General features: G+C 41.8%; 1 protein-coding gene across 1 annotated transcript; it reads left to right on the top strand.

Moving 5' to 3' along the window:
• Positions 1 to 11,598: 11,598 nt before the first annotated feature.
• On the top strand, positions 11,599 to 13,605 carry LOC113012081 (uncharacterized). Its single transcript, XM_080293702.1, has 7 exons — positions 11,599 to 11,609; positions 11,715 to 11,797; positions 11,895 to 12,006; positions 12,322 to 12,410; positions 12,523 to 12,695; positions 12,859 to 13,036; positions 13,394 to 13,605. Exons 1-7 carry the CDS (start codon positions 11,599 to 11,601, stop codon positions 13,528 to 13,530), a joined length of 783 nt encoding a protein of 260 aa, XP_080149828.1. The 3' UTR covers positions 13,531 to 13,605.
• The last annotated feature ends 51 nt before the right edge of the window (positions 13,606 to 13,656 follow it).

Genomic DNA, 13,656 nt, shown 5'->3' with positions numbered 1-13,656 from the left:
GGAGGAGACGAACATCCCGGTTCATCCAAGGCTTCTGGTTGGGGTACATGGTGATCCGTTTCTGGGTGGTGACACTGTCTGTGGTTTTGGAGATGTAATCCAGTACAGATGAGGCGTACTGGTCCAGGTCTGTGTGGGTGAACATATTCCAGTCTGTGTTTTTAAATCTGTCCTGGAGCACTGCGTCTGTCCCCTCTGGCCACACTTTAATTGTCCTCACAGCAGGTTTCACACGTTGGATGAGTGGTGAATACCGAGGTGTGAGGAACAGGGAGAGATGGTCCGATTGTCCAATGTGGGGGAGGGGTGTGGCTTTGTAGGCTCCAGCCAGGTTGGAATACACATGGTCTAAAGTCTTGTCTCCTCTGGTGTGGCAGGAGACATGTTGGTGGAATCTGGGGAGGACTGTCTTTAAGTTGGTGTGGTTGAAGTCGCCAGCAACAATAAAAGCAGCCTCGGGGTGTTTATTCTGGTGTTTGTTAATGGCTGCAGAAAGTTACAATATAGCATGTCCTGACTGCGGGGTTTTGGAAACAAATTAAAACGTACAGCTCTGCTATCACTTCCAACATAAATGAAGACAGAAAACTAAACAGCAGTGACGTTTGTAGGGTTACTGAAGTTGGGCTAGCTGGTATATAATGATGTGCTACGTGACCGCTAGCGACACAGCCATGTTAGCATAATATAAACAAGCTAACTTTTTTTCCACTCGATAAAAGTTAACGTGAGTGTTCTCGGTGGTCAGGAACAAATGTAATCGCATGGCAGGATGCTGTAAAAGGACCAAACTTCAGCCAGGAGAACAACTGAGATAATCCATCCACAATACGAGGTTAGTCATTCATATACTGCTGCATGGGCTGGGCTGTAGTTACATCCTAAGGTTTTAAAAACTGAGCTTAAATAAATGATTAGCGGTAATAAAAGCCGAGGGAGCTCAACAGTGATCACTGACTGTTTTAGGAGCTTTTTGAGATCAAATAGAAGAAAATACAAAACATTAAACATGTTAACAACACAAAAGCCATATTAAACGCAGACTACTTTAGGCCCGGAAGTAGGATTCGTCACGTCATCACTTAACAATCAGATAGATTTCTTCTGAGCCAACAAGGTAAGCAGTTTGAGCAGGAGCACTCAACCCCTCAGGTCATCTCTTATTCACCCTAATGGCATTCGTGCTATTATTGCAGCAGCAAAATTCAGAAAATCCAGGTTTTTCTATGTGTTACTATAGAGCTTCGAAGTCTATGTGCACATTTAACCAAAACTACACGTTTAACAGATGCACTGGGCTGAGTGTTGTGCTTCTTGTTAGACTCCTAAAAATAATTTATTAATTAATTTATTTTTTTAAGAACCTAAAGTGTCAATTCTCATCAAATCAATTCTTCCCGTGTAGCAGCAGATGGCCTCTTAAGTAATTAATCGTGCTCCAATTCCTCCTATTGTCTTTTCTGCTACTTGAATACTGTAAAGTGATCGTCTGGTTCCAAAATGCTAAAAAATACATGGTCAATCAGTTAATTGTTGCACTGTCCTTATTAGTTAACTTTTGTGCTTTATCTTTTTATTATAGATTGGACAGGCAAACGCAGGCAACCTCTTTCATCCATCAAGTGTTTGGCGGGTACCTAAGATCCAGAGGTAAGTCACTGTTTTTTAAGGTTTGATTTATTTTTCTTTTATTTGTCTTTTTATGTCTTACAGCTTGTGTGATACTCATAGCACTGATTTCTGTTTCTGTTAAACGTTTAAACTGCAAAGCTGTCTCAGATACATTTGACCCTTTTCTGGATATCACTCTGGAAATTAAGGTAATTGGACAACATTCAAAGTGACGTTGCTACTATGTATTCTCTGCATTATGGAGTGTGAGGTTTTTCCTCTCTCTCTCTGTTCATATAGACTGCTCCAAATGTCTCCAAAGCTCTGAAGCAGTTTGTCAAGCCAGAACAGCTGGATGGCGAAAATGCTTACAAATGCACCAAGTAAGTCAAAGAGATGCCAAACCATGATGAATGTTTGTTTCCTTCAGGTGCAAAAAAATGGTAACGGCCTCAAAAAGATTCACAATCCATCGCAGCGCCAATGTGCTCACCCTCTCACTCAAACGCTTTGCAGACTTCAGTGGAGGCAAAATCACAAAGTCAAATGGCCAATAGTGTCTGCTTAAGTCATAAAGATACATGACAGATGCTTTGTTTTATTATAAAACAGGATATTTGCATGTAATGTTTGAAATTCTTTGTGTGGTGGTCATCAGGATGTGAAGTATTTGGAGCATCTGGATCTGCGGCCCTTCATTCACACCCCAATTGTACTTGATAACAAACTGTAAGACCCCCAAAGAAGCATGGGAGATGCTAAAAGCACAGTTTGAAAGAGATACTGTTGCTAACAAGCTATTTCTGAAGAAGTACTTCCGGTGTGAAATGAAGGAAGGAGAACATCTCAATGATCATTTAAAGAGGATGAAGGAACTTACTGATCAGCTAGGGGCAATAGGTTCTGTAATTGAAGAGGAAGATCAAATTGTCACTAGGGCTGGGCAAAACGATTATTTTCCTAATCGGTGAATCTAGCGATTAATTTTTCGATGCATCGATTAATCTAACGATTCATTTTTCAATCCGATTCGATTTCGATTCGATTCGATTAACGATTTTTTCCCCATTATTTGACTTGTATAGCAATTTCACATTTATTAATTTATGTATATAAATGAAAAACACAAATCTATTCATTTGAAGACCTTTTAATAAAAAATAAAAAAATTGCAAAATAAAGTTGTAGAGGTCGTACAATCAATACAATAGAGATAGCATTTAACAAGAAATGAAATGTGCAAACATATATAAAATTAAGGAAAAGTTAACAAAACATTTCAAATAAATAGCAACAATGGTGTCTTTAAACAAACAAAATGTAATATTCACTTTGCTTTCTGCCAAAAAGTGCTCTTCCTTCACAAAACAAAATCCACAATAACATTGTACTACAATCTTCTGTTTTTAACAAAAAATTAAATGTTTTGCAAAACAAATATAACAAAGGAAATCATAGCAAAAAATTAATAATATACAAACAGCAGCAATGGCGTCTTTGAACAAATAATGAAATGACAAGTTTCCCCTAAGTAGGACTCTGTGACCAGACTTGTCCAAGCATCAGTGGTAAGGGAGATTTTGGATGTGGCTTTTTTTAGTTCATTCCTTAGTTTCTCCACTGAAGTTTCATACTTTCTCTCCATCATGCTTGTAAAATGACGCCTAGACGGCAGAGTGTAACCTGGTTGGAAAGTGGTCAGCATTTCTTTGAATCCCTCACCCACAGCAAGTGGTCTCTTGTCTTTTAAAATCATAGCTAAGACGCTCTCAGTAAGTACAGCCACCTCCTGGGGGGTGCATGGTGTACTTCTTCTCTGACAGTAGTCCTCCAGACTTTTCTGTTTATTCCTGAAATCATAAATCACACACAGCACACAGATGAATTCGAATAATTACAAAATAATTATATGGAAAGCATAATATCAAAATAATTTGATAAGGATCTGGTTGAGCTAGATAGATAGATACACACACACTGTTATGCCATGTGCTTTCATAGCATAACAGTAAGAGGTTAATAATAATCCCCAATGTTGAACATATGATATGCAGTAATCATGATGGCTGGAAAAGATAATGTTTAAACAGCCATAGCTGATGGCACCTTTACTGGTGCACTGCTTTCTAGTCATTAGATGGCATAACTTTGACTTATAAGATCAAGCTGGAGAAGCATAATGTATAAAAACAGCGTTCAAATAGGATGAAACACATTAAATTTGACAAATCAAGAGTTCATTGTCATTTTGCTTTTGCAAGCACTTTAACAATGTTGTAACAGTGTCCACGACGGCTACGTTTAGCAGGTGGTGCATTATCCTTGTTAACATTTCTCCTGCGGCCAATTCGCTGTCTCACATTTTTGTCTTTCGCCGATTCTGATAATCAGCCTGCGTGCATTCAGACTCATTTTGCCAGCATGGGCCACAAAAAAAAAAACAATAACAACAGCAGCTGCTATATGTTACTGCTCAGCAGCTTAAATGAGTTTTGCATTTACGGAGGTTGGGTGTTTATCTGTGTCTATGAGTGAGTGTACGTCTACGTGGGGGGGGCGGTCTGGATTAATTAACGGGTAAAAACTAGCGTTAGTAAAAAAGTTGAAAACTTACGGTGGTTTTTCCTTTGCAGAAGCTGCTCCTGGATGCCGTCGTTTGAGGTGCTGGTGCATAGCCGTCGTGCTTTTATGATAGGCCATTTCCACCTCACAAAGCCGGCAAACGACTGAATCGCTTCCTTTTCTGTTAAAATATCCCCATACTGTAGAACTGCGTGTTCGGGTGGAGTGATTTAAGTTGACTGCAACTGCCTCACTCATGATTCCGCTACTCGCTGCCGCCATGTCTTTTTTTGAAAGTGACGACGCATCGACGCAGATTTTTTTACGTCGACGTATTTTTTGCCAGCCCTAATTGTCACCCTTCTAGGTAGTTTGCCACCCAGCTATGCAACTGTTGTTACTGCTTTGGAGACAAAGATGGACAGTCTGACACTACAGTTTGTTCAACAAGCCTTGATAAATGAGGAACAAAAGCGAGTGCTTACTGACAACACCACTGTGTCCAGTAGTGTATCAGCGATGTCATCTCAGATGCATAGAAATGAACAGAGTGAATCAAAAACAGTGGGAGCAAACAGCTCCGACTCATGGAGATGTTACAAATATGGGAAGGAAGGACATATCAAGCGTGATTGTCCAAGCATTAAAAAGAAATACAAGGCCCACAAGGCTAAAAGCGTGGTGTATAAGGACAAAGAGGACGCATTTGAGGGAGCTTTTGTTGTAAATGAGTCATGTAAAAGTGATGCACAACAAGAAGAATGGTTAATTGATTCAGGAGTGTCAAAACACATGACATGGAATAAAGAAGCTCTACAGAACTACCAAGAGTTTTCAGAACCACAAACAGTAAAACTCAGTGATGGCAGAGTAGTTGAGGCTTTAGGTCTGGGCAACATAACAATGAAAATGTCATTCAGAGTTAGTAATGGAAAAGATGCCACAATGTATGATGTGCTGTATGTTCCCAAGTTATCAATGAACCTTTTCTCAGTGGGAGCTGCTGCCAAGAAGGGAAACACAGTGAAGTTCAAAAGGACTCATTGCTACATAAGAGGAAAGAATGGAGCTCTCCATAGAATGGGAACACAAAGATCTGACGGCTTGTATCAGCTGGATATTGAGGGAAACTGCACAACCTGTCATGGAGCGTCAACTGCTTCAGTTCCAGCAAGTATGTGGCATCAGCGCCTAGGTCAACATTGAAAACGTATTCTACGCTAGATTCGACACAGCGAACACCATGAAACCGGACAGTGTGCGCACCGCGGATGACGTCAGTGTGCACACTGTGTCTGAGGAGGATGTGCGGAAGTGCTTCAGGAAGGTGAACGCGCGCAAAGCTACTGGTCCGGACGGGATTCCCGGCCGCGTCCTCAAGTCATGCGCGGCTCAGCTGGCTGGAGTGTTCACGCACATCTTCAACCTTTCCCTCTCTCTGTCTGTAGTCCCAGCCTGCTTCAAAATGGCCACCATCGTCCCTGTACCCAAATCCTCCACCATCTCCTCATTGAACGACTGGCGACCTGTAGCCCTGACCCCCATCGTGAGCAAATGCTTCGAGAAGCTGGTCAGGGACTTCATCTGCTCTGCACTACCAGACTCACTGGACCCTCTACAGTTCGCATACCGCCACAACAGGTCCACTGATGATGCCATAGCCCTGACACTACACACTGCCCTGTCACACCTGGAGAAGAGAGACACGTATGTGAGAATGCTGTTTGTAGATTACAGCTCAGCATTCAATACCATCGTTCCCTCGAAGCTGGACAGGAAACTGCAGGATCTAGGACTGAGCAGCTCCCTCTGCAGCTGGATCCTTAGCTTCCTGTCTGACAGACGCCAGGTGGTCAGACTGGGCAGCATCACCTCATCCCCCATCACACTGAACACTGGTGCTCCACAGGGGTGTGTACTGAGCCCTCTCCTGTACTCACTCTACACCTACGACTGCACAGCCACTAGCAACTCCAACATCATTGTGAAGTTTGCGGACGACACTACAGTGGTGGGTCTTATCACCAACGGTGATGAGACGGCTTACAGGGAGGAGGTCAGCGCCCTGACCCACTGGTGTCAAGACAACCATCTCACCCTCAACGTCGCAAAGACAAAGGAGTTGATAGTGGACTTCCGGAGGTGCAGAGAAGTACACACCCCCATCACCATCAACGGCGCTGCTGTGGAGAGAGTGAGCAGCTTCCGGTTCCTTGGAGTACATCTGGCTGAGGATCTTACGTGGTCAGTACACATAAACAAAACAGTGAAGAAGGCGCAGCAGCGCCTCTTCTTTCTCAGGAGACTGAAAAGATTCGGCATGAGCCCCCGCATCCTCAGGACCTTCTATCACTGTGCCATTGAGAGCATCCTCACTGGATGCATCACCACCTGGTATGGCAACAGCACCGCCTACAACTGCAAAGCTCTCCAGCGAGTAGTGCGGTGCTCTGAACGGATAATTGGAGGTGAGCTTCCCTCCCTCCAAGACATCTACAGGAAGCGCTGCCTGAGGAAAGCGGGGAGGATCATCAAGGACTCCAGTCACCCCAGCCATAAACTATTCAGACTGCTTCCATCAGGAAGGAGGTTCTGCAGCATCCGGTGCCGTACCAGCAGACTGAGAGACAGCTTTTTCCACCAGGCCATCAGACTGCTGAACACTTCATAGACACCTCAGCTTCACTACTGGAACTTCAACATTATGCACTACATACTGTATATAAATGCCACTTGTTTTGCACAATATCCAACTACAAACCTCTGTATATTTTATATATTTTATTTTTTATTTTTTTACTATTTAATTTGTAAAAATGTGTATACACACACACGTAGGAAAATATTTAGTATACACATCCAGAAATGCATACACTATTATATATTGTACATATATTTATTAGTTTCAGGTTGGCCATTCTTGTATTTTGCTCGTTTGTGTTGTTGTGTTTGCACATCTCTGTTGCTTGTGGGGCTCGCACACAAGAATTTCACTCGCATGTGCTGTGCCAGTGTGCCTGCACATGTGATGTGACAATAAAAGTGATTTGATTTGATTTGATTTGAAATACTGATGAAACCTGACACTGACATTGAAATAACATTGATTCACTGTTGTTCTGTCATCGTTGATTGTTGATCTATTTATAGTTGACAAGGTGACAACAATCACGTTGAAAAATCATCAATTTATGGTTGAGCGGGAAATTAAAGCTGCTACCACTTGGACTATTCCGCAGCACCCCTATCACATTGGTACGTCCCTCCAGGTAACCATTGTCTTGTACAGTAGAGCGGGACATTAGATTTACTCTCAGCGGAATTGACCGGAGAAGGCATCAGTTCATGCACTGCACTGGCCTGCACCACGATTAGTATAAGGTAAGAATGAATGACTTTTGTTCTAGTCGTTATTTCCATGGTTGCATTTGAATAACAGTAAAAAAAAAAAAAACTTGTTAATGTAAAGTTTCGGATAAAATGTGGGAGCCCGAAATTTTGTCTACTTTCATCTTACAATCCGGCAACAAATAAATTGCACTGCAAACAAAGTCTATCAACAAAGAAAACATTTTCGTTTCATACTTTTCCGTTATATTCCCTTACAAAGCTAGCTTTAACGCTTCGAGGGTTCCTTTGTTCTTGCCGTCGCCTCGGCGCTTGACCCAGACTTTCGCTCTGTAGTTGCTTTTTAGCATAGTACTACAAAAAATTGTAAATCTGTGATATATGATTGATAAACGTAAAAGTAACTGTATAAATGTGTTCAATGACTTTGTTACTTTTAATGATTGGAGAGCACCCACTTCGATTCGCACTCAATTCAAACTCTACGCTGCACGCTCACCTACCTTGCGTTTGCACCTTTTGTCCACACGTAAACTGCGTTTTCATCAACTGAAAACTGAGATTTTTAACAGTAGAAGTCCCAGACTTTTCTAACCCTCTGTTAGCCAAGTGGAAGCGAACTTTGCTAGTCTTTTAGCATCAATTCAAATCAAATCAAATCACTTTTTATTGTCACATCACATGTGCAGGCACACTGGCACAGCACATGCGAGTGAAATTCTTGTGTGCGAGCCCCACAAGCAACAGAGATGTGCAAACACAACAACACAAACGAGCAAAATACAAGAATGGCCAACCTGAAACTAATAAATATATGTACAATATATAATAGTGTATGCATTTCTGGATGTGTATACTAAATATTTTCCTACGTGTGTGTGTGTGTGTGTATACACATTTTTACAAATTAAATAGTAAAAAAATAAAATAAAATAATAATAAAATATATAAAATATACAGAGTTGAATATGTGCAAAACAAGTGGCATTTATATACAGTGTGGAGTGCATAATGTCATATGTAAATTAGGTCGTTACCTGAGAATTCTGGAGGGGAGTGGGTGTGTGTGAATGATTGCTGATGTCTAACTGCCTCTTGTGTGTGTGTGTGTGTGTGTGTGTGTGTGTGTGTGTGTGTGTGTATGGGGGGGGGGGGGGGACTTCCTTTTGTGTTGAGGTGGATATAATCTCACTGCATTTAGCCTAATCCTTCATTGCCCTGAAGAATCCTGTGGTGTACGAACCTCCTCTCCAAGGAAAGAAAATGCAGCAGGCCTTGGAAATGATCCTGAGTGAAGTCAACCCTTGTGACTCGGATGGAGAAGACCTACAACTTCAGCCGGATTCGGACTCGGAGCTGTCTGATCAGTCTTCAGGTTAGGTTTCATTTCATATTATTTCCTATTTCATTTCAAACAAGTAAGTGAAAAATACTAAAAAAGCAGAGCAGGATTAGGGTTAGCTAGTAACCCTAACTCTAGTTGTTTCTTTTTATTTAGGAAGACATTTCATATCATTTCCTATTTCATTTCAAACAAGTAAATGGATGTAGTAAGTAAGATATTTCAGACATTATTCTGATACAGATGAGGAGATACTGGAATTATAATTAGTATCTATGCATGCATTTGTGATTTTTTTTTTTTTTTGACCTTCCCATTGCTCACAATTTGAATTTGTTCACACTGCAGATGAGGAGACTGCTTCTCCACCTAAAAAGAGAGCTTGTTTGGGGACTGAGACAGCGAAAGATGGCACAGTGTGGCGCGAAGAACAGGTGGGGACCTGTCTCCCTTTCACCCCAATAGAAGCGTACGCTGCAGATGGAGAGCCAACGGCTAAGGCCAGGAGAAGTATCTCGAGTCGCCTTCAGAGCTTCCTGTGTTTCATCACTCTTGACATGCTTCGTAGCATTCAAGAATGGACTATTCAACATGCACGGCAAACGGAGCATGTTCATTGGTTCATGGACCTCCCTGAACTAATGGCATTTATTGCAATTGTCATCTTGCGGGGGGTTACCAGGGTTCCATCTGTAAATGACTGCTGGTCAGCAAACCTGGGAAACCCACAGATAATTGGAACTATGGCACGAAACCGCTTCCAAGACATCATGCAACACCTACGCTTTGATGACAAGTCCACCCGCAGTGATCGAGCAAAGACTGATAAGTTCGCTGCAATTTCCAGTTTGTGGGGATCATTTGTCACCAACTGCATCACGTGCTACAACCCTGGTCTACATATCACCGTTGATGAACAGCTTTTCCCATCAAAGACTCAGTGCTGTTTCCTGCAGTATATTGCAAGTAAACCTGACAAGTTTGGGATCAAGTTTTGGGTGGCTTGCGACCTAAAATCCAAGTACATTTGCAATGTCTTCCCATATCTTGGCAAGGACCCCAATCGTCCCAGTGGGGAGAGACTGTCTGAAGATGTAGTAATGAGGCTGATGGAACCATTCCTAGACAAGGGCAGAAATGTTACCACTGACAATTTTTTCACATCGCTTTCACTTGCGCAAAAACTTCTTAGACGGAAAACCACCATCCTCGGCACAGTCAACAAGATTCGCAGGGAAATTCCTCAATCCACTAGACAGACAGATCGCAATGAATTCACCACTCAGGTATGTTGCAGGTCTTTTGTGGTTCTATGTTTATGTGTTTCATTGTGTGTAAAAGGGCTATGGAAATAACAATTTATCTTATTTCTTAGGTGTTTTCAACCTCTGCTGCCACGCTGACGGCGTATGCGGCCAAACGGAAGAGGACAGTCTATATTCTTAGCAGCATGCACAGCGTGGTTCAGACTGATAACACTACCAAAAGGAAGCCAAACACTGTCACCCTTTACAACAAAACAAAGTGTGGCGTGGATGTGATGGACCAGATGGTTCGGGAGTACACTGTCCGCAGAGGAACACGGCGCTGGCCAGTTGCCGTGTTTTATAACATGATTGACATGGCAACACTGAATGCACATGTGCTGTATCAAGCATGCACCGGGACGAAGGAAAGACGGGTGGACTTCCTGGTGGCGCTTGCAACAGAGTTGGCTCGCTCTCATGTAGCTGCGAAGAAGGCAAGAAAAGAACAGTTGCTTCGGACACAACCCTCCACACCTAGCCCTGGAAAAAGAGCCACGTGTCAGGTCAAACACAAATGCAAGAAAAATCAGGCCACTATGCGATGTGTTCACTGCTACAGATACACATGTGGTAAATGCAGACGACAGATACCATGGCAGTGCCAGGATTGTGAGTGATTGCTGAAAATGTTGAAATGTACTCACTCACTTTTTATTATTATTTGTACATATGTGTACAAATGGTTGGTTTTTTGTACTGTTTTCATCAATAAATCTCAGCAACAAAGGACCTACACCCATGTGTGTTGATTTCTCCCTAAGATGGCAAACTGAAACACTCCACTCCCCCACCCCCTCAATCACTCACCCCCACTCCCCTCCCTCCAGAATTCCTAGGTAACAACCTAATATACATATGAATGACTAGCCAATTTAGCTTCCACTTCCAGCATTTGACTGACTGCTCTCCGGCTTTTAAAGGTAGAAACGCAAAATGATGACTCCGCGGGGGTCTAAGGTAGAAACCCAAAATGACTGCTCTCCGGGGGTCTAAGTGTTTAAAGACGCCTGCCAGGGCGGATATTTTCGAAAACTCCGTTTTAGCATTTACGTGTGGACAAAGGAAGACGGAGAAAACGCAGCGTCAAAGGTGTGCGCCTATTTTGATGCCACACTGTGCGCCAAGTTTTTGTCTCGGTGCCATGAATTCCTACAATGGCAGACTTAGACAAAATACTGTTAATTTTATTATCTTCAGTGTTTAAATGCTTACATATACACACGCAGTTGTATGTTTAAAAAAAAAAAAGAGTTTGTTTTATCGGGTTTGCTTGTAATTGTTGCCTATATACATTTTAAGCTATTATTTATTATTTAGTTCAATCAATAGATCAGGTTTTTTTGTGGCTATGAAATATATTGTAATTATCTGTTTCCTGTTTATCCTAGACAGGGCAAAAAAGGACTCCAAATTAAAAAAAAGATAAAAATGAAAGACTGGTGCATTGTGCAGTTTAGCACTGGTGGTACAGAAATAGTCCCTAGATCATGGATAAATGGGGAGAAATTGTCATGGCCTCCATATCCTCCGTGAGACACATTCAGGATCCACGCCACAGTAAAGAGGAGAGTTCATCCTGGTGCAACATGGCTCACCTATGCACCAGTCCGACTTCTAATAAGCCATGGTGGGTATCATCTGGATTGGTGTTGTATAAATGTAACAATAACAAGTTTTTCGTGTCCTAATTTATGTCTGGCCATACATTGTGTTTGTACTTCCAGACACATTTCACGAAGCAGAACGCAGTCTTCAGAAATATCTAAGTGAACACTGTGATACGTCTGACCTTCAGTCCGAAGCTGAAACTCAGACCAGTCATAAAAGAAAGCACAAGTAAAACTTTTTTTATTTCACAAACATATCTTTGATTGCTAAGAATTTATGATCTTGTCTTTTATACATATCTGTGGTGCTTCCTTACTGCAATATCACCACATAATATAGTCCAAAAAGTGGAAGCTTGTAAACTTTTTATAGATGCAAAGCCGTGTACACTTGTGCACTTCAAAAATTCCTTGTATACTGTACCTTCTTGCACATCTCCGTTTCCTGTGTGTGTTGTTATAAATCAAACTGTAACTTTAGGAATTAATATTCCAAAAGCACATTTGTAATTACTTATGACCGTTTTCAACTTTTTTTCTTTAGACCAAATCCCCTGTACACATATAGTGACTCAGAGGATGAGCAGCCCACAAAAAAACGGTTTCCCCAGGCGCCTCGAGTGACAATACCAGGTAATAAAATACTGTCTGGTGTCTTTGTACATATCTGTGTGTGACACAAGGAAACTTTTGACAAGTTGTCTGTATTCTTAAATACTTAAAAAAAATTATCTTTTTCTGTCAGACCTGACGAGAGCTGTTAACAAACTCCGTGAGGAGGTCAGAGCCATCCGCAATACCGGCTGCAATGAATCGGTAGATGCTGGGGTACTGCCTCTGGATTTGCCCTTGCACAACATTGAGGAGCTAAACAATGCAGAGGCACCTCTTCAATCACAAGAGGCAAATAAGGCAATGGTAAGTATATAAAGGTTATGTACACTTTGTAACTATAAAGTGTAATAGCTGTCAGATGTGATTTAAATACATAACAACGGCCTGTTGATTAAACACACAAGCACTTGCATACACATTAAAGACATGAGACACGCTAATTCCATCTCTTAAAATGTGTCTATAGGTGAGACGCTTTACCTTGATTGGAGGGACCACACTGGAGGTGCGAGTCCGCCGTGTAATGGCTTATGCCATTACAAACGAGCTGGCCTCGGTACTAAACTGGGCAGGGAAAAAAACCAAGGACCAGACAAAGCAAAAAAGGGCATTTAAAGATACAGCGCTCTGCAAATGCATATTTGGTAAGTTTTACTGTTTTTTTGCTATATTACTTTGTCCTTCTTAATAACAAGACTTTCATGTCCAGTTAATCTGGAGATGGAGTCTTTGGTCTTTGGCTTGTTTAGTCCTCGGGTTGTAGTTTGTACAGCCCGAGGACCCCATGTTTATTTTGTTTTAAAGACAGTTAACAAGAGCTTATTCATGTGCTCTAATTCACTTTTTTTGTGTGTGTGTGTGTGTGTGTGTGTGTGTGTGTGTGTGTGTGTGTGTGTGTGTGTGTGTGTGTGTGTGTGTGTGTGTGTGTGTGTGTGTGTGTGTGTGTGTGTGTGTGTGTGTGTGTGTGTGTGTGTGTGTGTGTGTGTGTATTTTTGTCCTAGATGGCCTGACGCAGCAGTTAGGGGCAAACTCTATGTCCGAGTTTGTCTTTGCACAAGCAGTGCAGAAATGGCTCCGATACGCCCCAGATCGTTTGGGTGGTGCAGGACGCACATCATGCATCCCCATCCCAGAGTAAAAAATTACAAACTTCTGTGAAACATATAAATGTAAATAGGAAACTGTCTTTTAATAAAGTATTTAGCAAACGAAACATGCCTATTGACCTTATTTTGTTTAGTTTTTTCTCTGTTACATCACATGC

Source organism: Astatotilapia calliptera, chromosome 19 (genome assembly GCF_964374335.1).
Source record: "Astatotilapia calliptera chromosome 19, fAstCal68.1, whole genome shotgun sequence".
Taxonomy (NCBI): domain Eukaryota; kingdom Metazoa; phylum Chordata; class Actinopteri; order Cichliformes; family Cichlidae; genus Astatotilapia; species Astatotilapia calliptera.
Note: the sequence above shows the minus strand (reverse complement) of the source record. Positions and strands in the feature narration are given on the sequence as shown.